The sequence below is a fragment of the Anoplophora glabripennis genome, unplaced genomic scaffold (genome assembly GCF_000390285.2).
Source record: "Anoplophora glabripennis isolate ALB-LARVAE unplaced genomic scaffold, Agla_2.0 scaffold569, whole genome shotgun sequence".
In the NCBI taxonomy this organism is placed as follows: Eukaryota; Metazoa; Arthropoda; class Insecta; order Coleoptera; family Cerambycidae; genus Anoplophora; species Anoplophora glabripennis.
In genome coordinates, this window is record NW_019416666.1 from 276,766 (window position 1) to 291,749 (window position 14,984).

At 31.8% G+C, this 14,984-nt stretch overlaps 1 protein-coding gene across 1 annotated transcript; it reads right to left on the bottom strand.

The window, feature by feature from the left end:
• Positions 1–3,294: 3,294 nt before the first annotated feature.
• Positions 3,295–12,829, bottom strand: LOC108912310 (zinc carboxypeptidase-like). Its single transcript, XM_018717519.1, has 7 exons — positions 12,734–12,829; positions 12,300–12,676; positions 8,944–9,113; positions 8,724–8,865; positions 5,968–6,255; positions 5,825–5,909; positions 3,295–3,535 (listed from the first exon to the last, which is right to left on the bottom strand). Exons 2-7 carry the CDS (start codon positions 12,669–12,671, stop codon positions 3,345–3,347), a joined length of 1,248 nt encoding a protein of 415 aa, XP_018573035.1. The 5' UTR covers positions 12,672–12,676; positions 12,734–12,829; the 3' UTR covers positions 3,295–3,344.
• Positions 12,830–14,984: the final 2,155 nt, after the last annotated feature.

Genomic DNA, 14,984 nt, shown 5'->3' on the forward strand with positions numbered 1-14,984 from the left:
AAAATTTCTTGCGAGGATGGCTATGAAATTGCTAGCAAATTTAAAAAATCACATTAACCAACCATAGCCAACCATAAGTCATTATTTGCTGTTAATCTGACAGTGGTACCTACTTACAATTAGTTAAACACTGATTTGAAAAAAATGGAAAACGGTACTTATTCAAATGCTGATATTATAACTGAAAATAGCAATGATGTTGTAAAAAAGTGAAAAACTTTAATAATACGATGATAATGAAAATATAATAAACACGTTTTATAAACATAAATAAATAATTATTTGTATCTATATCTTTTTCTATATTCTATGCATACAATAAATAAATTACATATTAAATAAAAATTTCAAGATTTTATTTAAACATTATTACCAATTATTAAAACTAATACCTTTTAACAGTGGATTATGTTCCTATATCCTACCATCGATATTACTATTTACATGAATATACAGTATAACAAATGTGAGAAATTTTAAGTAGTCGTAATAGACAGAAAAGGGCTTTATAATAATCTTGATAATTGAATTCCTCTCATTTTGCTTTATCGATTAAAAAAAAATCATCAAAATCGGAGCCATAGAAGCCGAGATATTGAACGCCGAAGCGCGCGCGCTTTTTTTTAGAACGCGCGATTTCAATTTCTATAATTCATCCCCTCCCCTCGGTTTTGCGGCACAAATGGTCGGCTTGACAATATTCATAGAATTTTCATAAAAAAAGCACACATGCGATCATATTTATAAAAACACATACGGAAAGTTCTTGAAAAAACCTACCAAATTCAATTTTTATTGTTGTTACATTATACATAGTTTTGCAGCAAGCGCTTGTTAACTTTGACACTCTATATCTCGGAACTTATAGGACCGATTTGAACGTTCTTTTTTTCAAGTTAAGCGTCTTTCCGAGAACTGTTTTTTAGTACTTTGGTATATTTTCCAACCCGCAAAACCGCTTCACAAAAGTATTTGTTTATAAAGTCAAAATTTTTCTAACTATTAAATTCGCTCCAAAAATTATTCAGATAAAGAAAATTGATATTCCAACGATTCTAAATGATTGTTACGGGGTCTAAGTATGTGTAAAAAAATCAGCGCCAATTAAAATGCCTAACTTTAACCCAAGCACTCACGTAAAAAAAAATAACGACACTTCGCGCTGAAATTTAGTAACAAATTGTCTCATACCAATACTATCAGACCGATTTGGATCGGGTTTTGCAATTTCGTTTTATAATCGTTTAAAGTACTTACATCTACATTTATAGTAGAATTGGACAATTTCTTGCCTGCCAGTTTGACGCTTCCAAATTACCTCGATTTTCATCACTTTCTTACGTAGTTTTGACTATTTAGCAACAAAAATATGATATGCACAGGTATCAAAACAATTCTATCTTGTAGCAAATTTAATAACAAACAATTTCACCAGTAATAGTTTTTTCTGTAAACTGCATATTTAAGAAGTTATGTTGGAAAATGTTAGAAAAAAACATCATTTTTGAGTATTTTTGCAGTTTTTAATTTTTTCTGCAAATAGCACAACTTTTTTTCTTGGCGCAACCTTATAATTTCATTGTATATATTATTTTCGACCGATTTTTACTAATATCCAAGTTACGTCAATCATATACAGCCATATCTCGAAGGTTTTGTGCTTAATTCTCTTGGACTATTCCACATTTAACACTGAAGAAAAGTTGTGAAGGCATATCCAAATTGAATGAACGGGTACACTCCATACTCTTTAACATATATTGACCTCAAAAGCTTCTTCTGTATTTTCTCTATTGTGTCCTTGTTACTGGTAGCTTGTGGGTTCCAAATCACACTGCAATACTCCAGTTTTGATCTTACAAATGTATTGAATAGCCTTATAACTGTGTTAGATTTAAACTCTTAGCTAGTCCTAAGAACAAAACCGAGCTTCCTGTAACATTCAGCTGTTAAACTTATAATATGCTCATTAAATGTAAATTTTTTGCTAAAAATTACACCTACGTCCCTGATTCTATTTAGAGGCTCTATCTCAACACCATTCACCATATATACTCCCAATATAGATTTCTTCCGTGTATATAATACCAGTTTACATTTTGCCTCATTTAAAGCTAGGTCGTTATCTTTACAAAACTCAGAAACAGCTGTGACATCACTTTGCAATTTTGCAACATCATCCCAACATGTTGTAACATCATCCCATTAAGGTAAATCTTCAAGTCATCTGCATAGAGTAAAACTTTGCATGGTTTATATAATCAGAAATGTCATTTATAAATAAGATAAAAAGCAGTGGTCACAATATGGACCCTTGAGGCACACCGGAAGTTGACACAAAAGTTTCAGATTCTGCACTATTAAATTTCACACAATTTATAGGATCAGTCAGATAAGTTCTAATAAACTGTATCAAATCTACGCTAAAAGAGTAAGAGTTCAATTTCCATAATAGAATGTTGTTACTTTTATCTCCAGCATTTTTTTATTATATTTGATTGTTTTTACTATACTAATTGTCGCAATAAAATTAGGTACGTTGTAAATAACTCTAATTCGTCATATACGAGTATGTATGCATACCGAAAAATGAAGTAACATGTGGTATATCTTATCGTAGTAAACACTCATTAAGAAATGTTGGGTACAATGACTTAAACATCAAACTGAAATTACAGTTTGTACACAAACAGCTCATTTAATCAAAATTCTACAAAAGTTTCAAAAACTTCCAAATGGCATCACCTATCAAATTAAAAATAGTTGTCATTATTGCCTGAAAGAGGAAAAAGTTATGAACGGATATTATCAACACACGTCAGTTTTGTAGGAGTTGTAGGTTGTAAAAAACACTCTGTATAATACCAAAATGTGTAGATCGAAAACAAAAGTTCACACCCCAAAAATTACCAAAATGGATTAACAGGTATTCGTGTTATTTACAAAATTCAAAAAATTTTCACTAACTTTGAAGCTAGCGGCCAAACGAAGCGATTTGGGATATAGGTGAATTAGCCTAAATCTGCCTATTTTGAGTTCACGAACCTGTGGTCTTCCGTTGTACACGTTATTCTGGAACACCCTGTATATAAACGTATTTCGTTAATAAAATTTTTAGTCCAAATATATAAATAGATGCTGTACTTATTGCAAAAAAAAGAACGCGTAGAAGGAAACATACCATCTATCATCTTAGTATCTCTAACAGAGTAGGTATTTCTCGAAATATTTCATTGGGCGTGGAATGGAATTAATCAACTAACTTTCAAACTAGGAAAGTTATATTCGTAAAAATAATGTTGCAAAACCTCTTTATTAATAAACTTAATTACAGGTAAGCTTATTTATTGTTTACTTCTTTCGTATTCATCGAGGATGGTCACCAAAGAATCCAATGTTTCTAACGCAGAAGGAATAATCTGCGCAGCAGGAAGGAGAAAACCAAAACTGCCTCGGTCACGGAGCTCATAAGTGTATGCAATTGGAGTCCCGAATGTACCTTTTACCCAGTCCATACTTCCTCCACTAGCAATATCTACAACAATATCATGTATTTAAACCTTAAGTACCTAATGTATACAACAATACAAGCATATGTTTCAGAAAAAAATGTTCAGAAAGGTAAATTTAACTAATATTTTAATTTTTTTAAACCTTTGTTTATTTACTATCTTTAGAATAAATAATGTATGTATAGATCAGGCGGGATCTGTTAATTTTTGCTTTAATGACTAAAATAATATAACAAAACATAATTTCACTATGCGCGCGCTTCAAAACGTGTGTTAAAGATATGCGTAAACTTATTATTAACAAATAGTAAAAAAATTTGAAAAATATCCATTTTATTTTCTCTTTTTTCCAACACAGTTCAAAACTATTCATTTTAGAGAAAAATTGAAGAGGAAAAAAATATTCGTAATTAAATTTTACACATGATATGCCTATTTTCAAATAAAAAAATACAACATAATTATTGCAAATATAGCAAAAACAAAAAAAAGAGAAAAAATTACAATATTTTTGCGATTTTTTTAAAAGTAGGGGACACCGGGGCTTGTTGTCGCAGGGGTAAATTGTCGCAATTACTATAATTCCGAAATTAGAAAACACTGGCCTATAAAACTCTATCACAAGTTAATTACAGATCCCTTCTTTATCTTCCTAGAGTTTGAACTCAAACCGCTAAGATGGCAGCACCGTAGTGTACGATATAAGAACTAGTGCGCACGTCGTAAATTTTCATGTTAAGAATAATTTAAGTGTTAAGCCCGTTATTGAACGTTAAGGTAAACAAATTTTATATATAATTATAACTTAGGATGTACGTAATATGATGTGATATTTTTAAATATGTTTATTAATCATATATAAAACTAATTAGATATTACCAATATTTTGTCAAGTGCTGATGCTGATGAAACTTCCGAAATTACTGCTAAAATTACTACTAAATAATAATTTATATAGAATTTCTTAACTTCATAAAACTTTTTATATTTAAAGTAAAATGAAATTATTAACTGATTAAATTATTGTTTAATTTTTAAAAATGCATATAAACACTTGAAATTAATTTATATTCAATAAAAATGTAGTATAATGCTTTTTTTTCTAATTCGATTTTAAAAATGTATTTATGTAATTATTGTTTGAACAAATTTTGAACGTTTAAACAAATTGAATACAATGTACGGATAAAAACTATATAAATTTGAGTAATATTCATTAATAGAATATAGAAAAGTACGAAAAAAGTAAAGCAAATTAAAAAGTAGTAATTTATCAATACGTTAATAGGTCAATAATTAACAATAATTCGCATTTGAAAATGCGATATTTGGACTTTTCAGCTCGCGATTTCAATTTTTCTGGACACATTTTAAAGTTTGAGTGCCCTTTTTTATGTGATAAAATTTTCAAGTATCTAGAAGTCTTAATTTAGGCTCAGTTAAATTTGCACAAATTTAATTTTTTTTCAAAAATCTGTATTGCAAAATTATTACTCGAAAACTATTGGACCGATTTTAACGAAAATTGGTGTGTTGTTTTATTATATCAAAAAGATTTTTTTGGCCAAATATGAAGATTCTACCTATAATATAAGTACTTTTAAAAAAATCGCAAAAAATATTGTAATTTCTTCTTTCTTTCACTTTTTTGTTGTTTTTGCTATACTTGCAATAAATATGTTGTACTTTTTTTATTTGAAAATAGGTATATCATGTGTAAAATTTAATTACGAATTTTTTTCCTCTTCAATTTTTCTCTAAATTGAATAGTTTTTGAAATGTGTTGAAAAAAGAGAAAAAAAATGGAATTTTATTCCAATTTTTTCACTATTTGTTTAATAATAAGTTTAGCACATGTTTTGAAGGGCGCTCATAGTGAAATTAAGTTTTGTTATATCATTTTGGAGCCATTAAAGCAATAATTAGCGATACTAGCGCTAATTAGCTATATAAAACATCTACACCAAAACAGATCCCGCCTGGTCTAGTATTTTAACACTTTATGATGAGCTGGGATTTTATAACGTACAACATTTTGTTGACAATTAAATTTTACTATTAGAAAAACTGAAAATGGAAGATTTTACTAATTTTTTTTAACAAATCTAGTAAATAAATATGTAAAAACAAGCTTTCATTTTTCATACAGAACCTGCATAATTATTGCTTCATCTCATTAGATTTAACCAGTTCCTAATAAACACTCATTACAACCTACCATCCGCTATCACAAGAGAAATGATTTTTTCTCTTACTATTATTAATTTTCAAATTCTGCAAATGTACAACAATACTTCAATGAAGAAACTTACAAATAGTTTCGGCAATATTCCCAACGACATATTGCGTTCCATAACGCCTAGCCAGAGATGCAGCTGCTCTGAGTCCGATTGCGCGCTGAAACAAAGGTTAAATCAAAATTGCAGTTGACAAATGGCAACTTTCTATTACGCACTGTCAAATCGTAATTATCCAAATGCGCCCTGGTGTGTCCGTAAGGGATAAGCAGCATCTGGGAGAACGAGTGGAAGCTGATGTATGCTACAAGTCTGTGACCGATGCTGGAAATGAATTCAGACAAAGATCTGGTGCTGGGTTCTGAGAAAGCCCTTGGGCCACGGTAAGTTTCCGCGCATGGCAAGGCACTGGCACCGCCACTGTTCCAGAAATACGCCCAGTTACGGTTTGGATCGGCACCGAAGCATAATGTATATGGCACCCTAGTTTTACGCCACATGCGGTTCTGAAAAAAAAAATTATACAGGGTATTTTTAAATGAAGTAGCAAAAATGATACCAGTGAATGTAGAGCCAAAAATAAGAAGATTGAAATAAAAATACCTTATATGAGAGTTGCACTCTTGAAGCGATATACCCTCTTAAAGGAGGGGATTGAAATTCACATTTTAATTTTTTTCTTTAACATGAGGAATGCTAGAGGCACGAAACTTGGTATGAGCATCCTACTAATAAAGAGACAACTTTTCAATATTTGTTCGATCATTGGCGTATTTTATAAAGGAGTGTAACAGTCAACCCCATTGCAATATTTTATAAGAAATTTTTTATATGACGAAAATTTATTTAAATATATTTATTGGGAAGACCGATTTATTGTGCAACTTTTTTACCTCTTGTAATTTTTCTATAAAACCGATAGTTTTATAGTAAAAAAATTAGATGCGTCATCGTTCACTAAAGGGGTAATTGCGGAAAATTTGTAAAAATAAAGTAGCCGGATATCATAACAAATGAATTGTTACTTATCATATTAATAAATTGACACTTTCTGTCAATAAGCTAGTAATTTAATAATAACATTAAGAATAATTTGCTTTTAATTAATGAAAAATGTTTGATAACTTATGACTATGGGACATGTATTATGTAAAGTTATTTATCTGAAATAAAATTTAATACAAACGAAAAACAAGAAATGCAAAATTAAATTTAAAGAATATTCTCGAAATAATTTCCATTTTGCTGCAAGCATAACCTAATACGTCTGTTGAAGTTATAACGCACTCGCACAAACAGTTCTTGGTTATTGCGAAATTCATCTGCTACCTGAAATATTCTTAAGCGTAGAGGCAACTGGAGTGGCATAAACAATACTTTTATGTGTCCCCACAAAAGAAATCCATAGGGGTTAGGTCAGGTGAACGTGCAGGCCAACAAACAGGGGCATCACGACCACGACCAATCCAGCGATTCGGGTAATTTAAATTTAACCATTCTCTAACGGTTCTCTAAGTATACTATGTGCAGGCGCCCCATCGTGCATATACCACATCACCTGACGTATAACGAGGGGTACATCCTCAGGTAATGTTGGAAGATTTTCGTTCAAAAATCGAAGTTACTCGGCCGCTCCAAGCATGTGTGGAAGAATAAAAGAACCTACTAGAGTATTTCCTACAATTCCCTTCCAAACGTTTAAACTGAAATTATGTTGACATCTCTTGAAACAAATATTTCATGAGTATTTTCTCCCGACCATGAATGAACATTATGAAGGTTATTGCACCTACTCTAGGAAAATTTGCTTCATCGGTGAAAAATATATTCATTTGGAAATTTAAGTCATGCCTGGAAATATTAATGTACCATTGACAAAAATCCACGCGGTTAGGTAAATCAGGGTCATTCAATTCTTGCACGGGTTGATGGTAAAAAGGGTACAAAAGATTTTCATGAGCTACATTCCACACAAGACTGTGAGAAACTTGCAGTTGCCTGGACACTTGTCTTGTGCTTGTACCACAGTCTTGTTCTAGATGTTCCAGTATAGCTTCCTCAGTTTCAACAGTTCGGACATTACGCCTTCTTCCGGCATCCCCATGATAAGGCTGAATTTTACCAGTTTCGCGAAGCCTTCTTTCCACCGAGGCTAATGTTTGTCTATGAGGAATCGGTCGGTTTGGATATCTTTGGTGGTATAATCTTACTGCAGCGTTACTATTTTTTCTGGATTCGAAAAACACTTGGAGCATATCGACATATTCGTCATTGGTATAAATATTATTTGCCATAATGATTCTGATAATAAATTAATCAATTGGTACTAATTATTGGTTGACAGAAAGTGTCAATTTATTAATATGATAAATAACAATTTATTTGTTATGACATCCGCCTACTTTATTTTTACAAATTTTCGCAATTACACCTTTAGTGAACGATGACGCATCTAATTTTTTTACTAGAAAACTATCGTTTTTATCGAAAAATTACAAGAGGTAAAAAAGTTGCGCAATAAATCAGTCTTCCTAATAGATATTTTTAAATAATTTGCCTCATATAAAAAATTTCTAATAAAATATTGCAATGGGGTTGACTGTTTCACTCTTTTATAAAATATGCCAATAATCGAACAAATATTGAAAAGTTGTCTCTTTATTAGTAGAATGCTCATACCAAGTTTCGTGTCTCTAGCATTCCTCACGTTAAAGAAAAAAATTAAAATGTGAATTTTAATCCTCTCCTTTAAGAGAGTATATCGCCTCAGGTATGCAACTTTCATATAAGGTATTTTTACTTCAATCCTCTTATTTTTGGCTCTACATTCACTGGTACCATTTTTGCTACTTTATTTAAAAACACACTGTATAAGAATTGACGTTGTTTCGAAAACATTTGTGTTCAAATTTTTTGTTTCGCCACGTACCTTAACTATAAAATAGATACATAGTATTTATTTTTGTTAACTTACATTGGTGTGGGAGAATGAAAATCCATCGGGGTTGAAAACGGGGAAAACGTACCAATCGTACCTCTCAGCAAATCTACGGAAAGCAGGGTCGGTACTTGTCACGATTTCATTTAGAATATAAGTGTTGACTGCGCCAGCAATCCTGGAAATATAAAATTCTCACAATAATATCATAAAATCAGTTTTAGATCTCTCTGATAGAATTACGAAAAGACATTACCATTCTCTTGCGTGTATTAATGATTCCAAAAAGACGGCATTATTTTGGTTGGCGGGACTGAAGGATACTTTAACTCCAAGAATTTCACGTCCTTCATGGGAAACGCCACCTCGAAGAAGTGTTACAGTATTAGGGAACCTTGTGGCTAAGGATCTGAGAAAGTTGTTGTACTGAAAATTATAAGTTAGTTGTGTGATGATCTCGTTTGTACTTTGTCAGTAATCATAGGCGCACAGAACAAAGGAGTGCCCTGTTCTATTGATCGCACACCTCAGTCTGACATGTTGTCGGATCCGCTGAACACGAATCTGAAATCAATTTGACGCCAGCACCCACCATTTTAAAGGATATGCTCCCAAATCCTCAAAAAAATGGGTTATTTGTGGATATGATTAAGGATTGTAATGTCGTGGAAGTAGCTGGTCCGTATACTGGATTCAGAAATCCTCGGTTAGGTTGATCGCTACTATCGATTATATACAGAAAACAAGGACGCTTAGTAATTTTAGATTTCTGTCCCAAGATAATGGTAATGATTTTGAAAACTCCCCAAATTTGCCATTTGTGCTTTGTACTTCCTTTCAGTTTTATTCACTGTGTGATTGGAACTGAAACATGCTTATTACCACTTTCGTATTCATTTTCGTTTCTAGATATGGGGCTGCTCCCACAAGATTACAATCCTTAATCATATTCATAATAACGAATAACCAAAAATCTTTTGAGGATTTGGAGGGCATTTTCTCGAAAATCGTGGATGCTGATGCCAAACTGACCTCAGATTTGTATTCAGTATAGGTCCGAAAACATAGCAATAAGGAACAGACCAATTTTTTTGTTTTGTGTTCCACTAGGCACAAAAATTAAGGCATATTAAAAAAATTACAAAATTTTGGGTGATTTTCAGAGCAGTAATTTGGAGGGAAATGATCGTAGAGAGAATAAAAAAAAGAAAATTGAAGCTTCAAGTGTCTATAATAGGATTATATTCGATGCAAAGTAATAAATCATTGCCTGTGAAGGGATCCAGTGCAGTACGATTTTAAGGGGTTTAGAAATTGAATAATTCCTTTATGCATTATGAAGGGATGAAGGGATCAGTTCGCGCCTTTCATAAACTATTTATTTTAAATGTAATTTATTATAAATCCAATTTATTTTTTGAATTGCACATTTCACCTCTATACACTCCACTGTTGTTTACTTGTTTTTTGGAAACAATCTCTGATTTACGACCAAGCTCGACAGGTTAGTATTAGACGTATAACCGACATACACTCGATGCACCCGGGCGACTAAAGCTACTACCAGAACACGCGTATGCAGCGGTATTTCAGATTTTACATTCAATTTCATGTTAAATTTGAATGTAAAAAAAGTGATCCATTTTACGCCTCCTAAAAATTATGACACGATTTTCCTTTAATCAAAGACCCACAATTTTGTGCTCTACTTTGCATCGAATACGATCCTACTGTAGTTTTCGGATCTGGAGTTTAAAATTTCTTACATTCAGCAGTTTTTGAGTAATCATAAGAAAATCAAAAAAAAAAAATTGCAAATTTTTGCTTTTCTTTAAAAAAAACCATGGACTTCAAAAAATGTTTTTGATAATTTCACCATAAAGTTCTTTTAGCTAATTTAATTCTCTTCAATTTGGACTATTTCAATTTTTTTTCTTAGTGCCCAGAATGTTGAAAATTTGTCGTATTTGGTAAAAATCAAAATAATAAGTAATGTTTCACTTTTTATTAATTTTTGTAAGTTAAAAATGTTTTTTTAGCTATAATACATATTTTCTTCACCAAAAAACGTTCATTATTCTAAAAAAAAATTCAAAAACATTGTTTTTCTAAAATTTTTTTAACATAACCACAGGCTGCACAAACGTAAAAAAAATTGGTTGATTTGACGTTGCAGACCAAAATTTAATATCGCGTATGCTTGTCTTCGTACCGCAAAACGTACGAAAAATTTTCTACGCGCCATCAACGTGGTAACTCTCAACCACCCACCTATGCGTCCCGACTTGAATCCCATTAGGCATGTTTAAGATATATTCGGGCGTAAATGACGACGAGACTATCCGCAATTACAAAATCACCATCAATTGACCCAGGCTCTTTTACAAACTTGGCAAGGAACTATGCAACGAGGCGTAGGCGGAGGCGGTGCATTAATATGCGAGACCGCTTAAAATCGTTGATCAGGAACAGAAGCGACAATACGCAATATGTATTATATTGTGATCTGCAACGTTAAATCAACCAAAATTTTTTTGACGTTTGTGAAGCTTGTGGATATGTTAAAAAAAACATTTGAAGAAAAGAATTTTTGAACTTTTTTTATATATATTTTTTAGAATACTGAACGTTTTTTGATGAAAAACATATGGATTATTGCTAAAAAAACATTTTTAATTAAAAAAAAATTAAAACGTGAAAAATTACTTATTACATTGATTTTCAGCAAAAACGACAAATTTAAACATTCCGGACACTAAGAAAAAAAATCGCAACGTTTTGAAATTATCAGGGTTTCTTTAGGACACTTTGAGGTCAGTATGATTAGTTTATTCATTATTTGCAGTGATGCCAAATTATTCATATATCTCTAATTATGCAATTTTTTACGTTTTTTCTAACCAACATTTTCATTCGAAAATTTTTTTCTATCAAAACCCAATAATTATGACTTGTAAAGAATACTTTGCAGCTTTCAAAACCCTGGTTGGATTTTCTGTACGACCATTATTTCACGAATAACTTTTTGCCAAAGTCAAACATTATTTTTTTGCTTTGATTGACGATAACTCAGCGACCAATAATCGGACAAGGCTCCGGAATAGCTCAAATTGAAGAGAATTAAATTATCTAAAAGAGCTTTATGGTGATATTACCAAAAAAAAAAAAATTAAGTCCATAGTCCTTTTTAAAGAAAAGCAAAAATATATATTTTTTTTGTTGATTTTCTTATAACTACTCAAAACTGCTTTTAAACTCCAGATAACTAGAAACTTGAAGCTTCAATTTCCTTATTTTTAATCTCTCGACTACCATTTCCCTCCAAGTTACAGCTCTTTCAAAATCACCTAAAATTTTGAGATTTTTTTTAATATCCCTTAATTTCTATGCCTAGTTATTACTGGGAAAGTAATACCATGACACATATGTACTAATAATTCAATCGACATTATCTATAAATATATAAAAAATATATTTTCCACTACTATAGGGAATTAATATTATCACCCTACATCTCAAGAACGTTTGTCTAAGACTGTAATTTGTTCATAAAAATTATTCTTCAAAATTTTAAATATAAGATATGTTCGATGCTTAAATTTTGATTTTTACCTCTGCAAGAGTGTGATAGCTAGTCCAACCGAAGCTTCCAGCTCTAGATTGCGATCTGAGACCTTCATTGTCGATGAGTTCTTGTACGTCCTCTATGAATACACTAGCATTCATCCCTCTGCTTTTCGCCATATTTTCTATCTCGTCAAACCGATAAGGAGGTACCATAAGATCTACTTCTCCACCTACTTTGAGGGGAGGACTCCAAAAATTGTATTCAGAAAGTTCTTCTGTATCCTCGAATTGTTTAAGGATGTTGAGGGTCTCCTCATCGTTAGGAATCAGTCTGTAGACTCTGAAATTGTCGAATCTGAGTTTTTCAGCCACAGAAAGGCTTACAGCCAAAGCGAGAAGGGCCAAAAGGAACTTCATCTTTCCTGAAACAATAATGCTAATGAGTTTAGTAAGACTCTTAATTCAGAATAAATACTCACTTCGTAAAATGAAGTTTCCAATAGCACTGCAATCTGGTCTTTACGTGACACGTTTATATATTGGAATCCAGGACTGGAGTTAGACCTGTATATGATCAGATAATTTAATGTTAATTTTCAAGGATTAGAAATACAATAATAACATAACGTAAAAAAACACTACTTATCGATAGTCAGTGGCAGAACTACTTAATCGATTATTTATTGAAAGTGAAACAATGTATTATGGATTATCATTTACGGCGTTTTAATCCAAAACGAAACAAAGCGTCGATTTTACTGACAACATTAGCTGTGTAATCCCAGCAAAAATTTTGGATAGCAATACGTTTGTGTACAGTACAGCACAAACAATATAACTTATCGCCTCAGACCGTGCTTTAAATGCTGGAAATTGGCAACCTAAAAAGGATGTAAAGTCTTGTTAGCCAGCATCCAGCAATAAAATTTAGCGTGGTAACTCTTCTACTCGGTAATAGGAGGCAGTTCTAACGGTGGCTTTGTTGCCAAATAATAACTGCCAAATAAATTTAATGCATTTAATTATGCAATTAAAGAGATATAGAACTTATCTTTTATTTAGAAATCATATTTAAGTTAAATGCTAAATAAAATAAATCAATTTAGAATTAAAACTATGAATTTACCTAATTAATTATTTATTTCAAAAAAATTAAAAAATGTAAAATTTTCTTAAGGATAAAACCTTATTTTTTTATTTAATAAAATTGTTGCAACATCAAGGTGTGGTTGATACGAAATTGATTTAAAAAAAAAAACAACAAATTGTAACACGAGGGGTTATTTATTTACTTATCTATCTACCGCTATGACCAGCTTCACAACGGTGTTAACTGACAAAAGAGTTTACTATTAACTTCTCGAAAGGGAGTTTATAATTATTATCATTACACTTTAATTAATGCGTGGGAACTTAGAAATGTTGTACGTTCAGAGAATGAATACCAGACACTTACCATATGTCGCTCATGTACAAGATAATCCAATGGTTGGTTGTATAGGGTGACACTTAAGTTGGAAGAACAAGAAAGAAACACCAAAACTTCCAGGGAGGGTTTCAATAATAATAAAAAAAACACAAACAAACAAAATAACGACACAACGGGCTCGAACAACATTATTAATTTATTTATTTACACTCGATAGCGTACCGAGATTCACGGTATGCGCGATCCATAGCAAAATTTGGAATGACTTCATCCATTATTAAATTAACCCGAGACTCTAAAACTAAGTAGACTGCTCAATGTGGAACCCAAGGAAAAACTGTTTGTTTTTTCGGAGATCTCTCTTGAATTCGACATCTCGCTTCGACACGCCCATTTTTTGGGTCCGGACGTTTCTGTTCTTATCTTATTGGTGAGCTCCCTGAATATTGGAACGCTTTGGTATAACTATACTATATTAATAATTACCTAATTTACTGGACTTACATTTATATAAATAATTCTGTGACTAACTGAACTTACAAATAACCCTAGCCTTCCTCTAGTTACTCCGTGTAGCAATACGGGACGGATTAGTCAATCTCATTTAATAAGCCTGGAGATCCGCCTAAAAAACAGCTATTTGATATATCTTTCTTTTCCAATTATTATCAGTTTAACAACTTATTTCAATATCTTGGAATTCCTACGTGTTCTTTCAAAAGCATTTCGCGCTTTATTAGAAATATCGATTTTTCTCTTTATACCAGATGCTCAACACATGGCCCCGACGGTCCAAGTGAACTTGTTAAAAAATACTGCTAAATTTAATGAAGCCTTTTCGGAAGGACGGCCTTGTGGCGACGCTAAACCTACTTGAAACCCTTAACTTTTCGACAAATTAGTGTTGACTGAAATATTATTCTTTTTGAGTTGGCCCATCCGTTCCGGGAATTAATAAACAAATTACCAGGCGTCCCGGCTTTTGTTTCAAAATCATCAATCAATGAGAGTTAAGATAATGCGTTCGCTCCAGCTGTTGCAATTATTAACTAACTTTTTTGTTTTTCGACAGACGGACTTCGAGTTCGAGGAACTTTATAATCCCAGCCAAAATTATAGACCCACGACCTTTTGCATTCAACGCAGAACAGACAATCAGAACCGGGGAAGTGGGGGAGATTTTTTTTAATTATTTTTTCGATTCAACTTTTTTTTATTTTTCTTTATTTTTTTTTATTTTATTTTTTTTATTTTTATTTTTATTTTTTTTTATTTTATTTCCGAATTATAAACACTTTTTT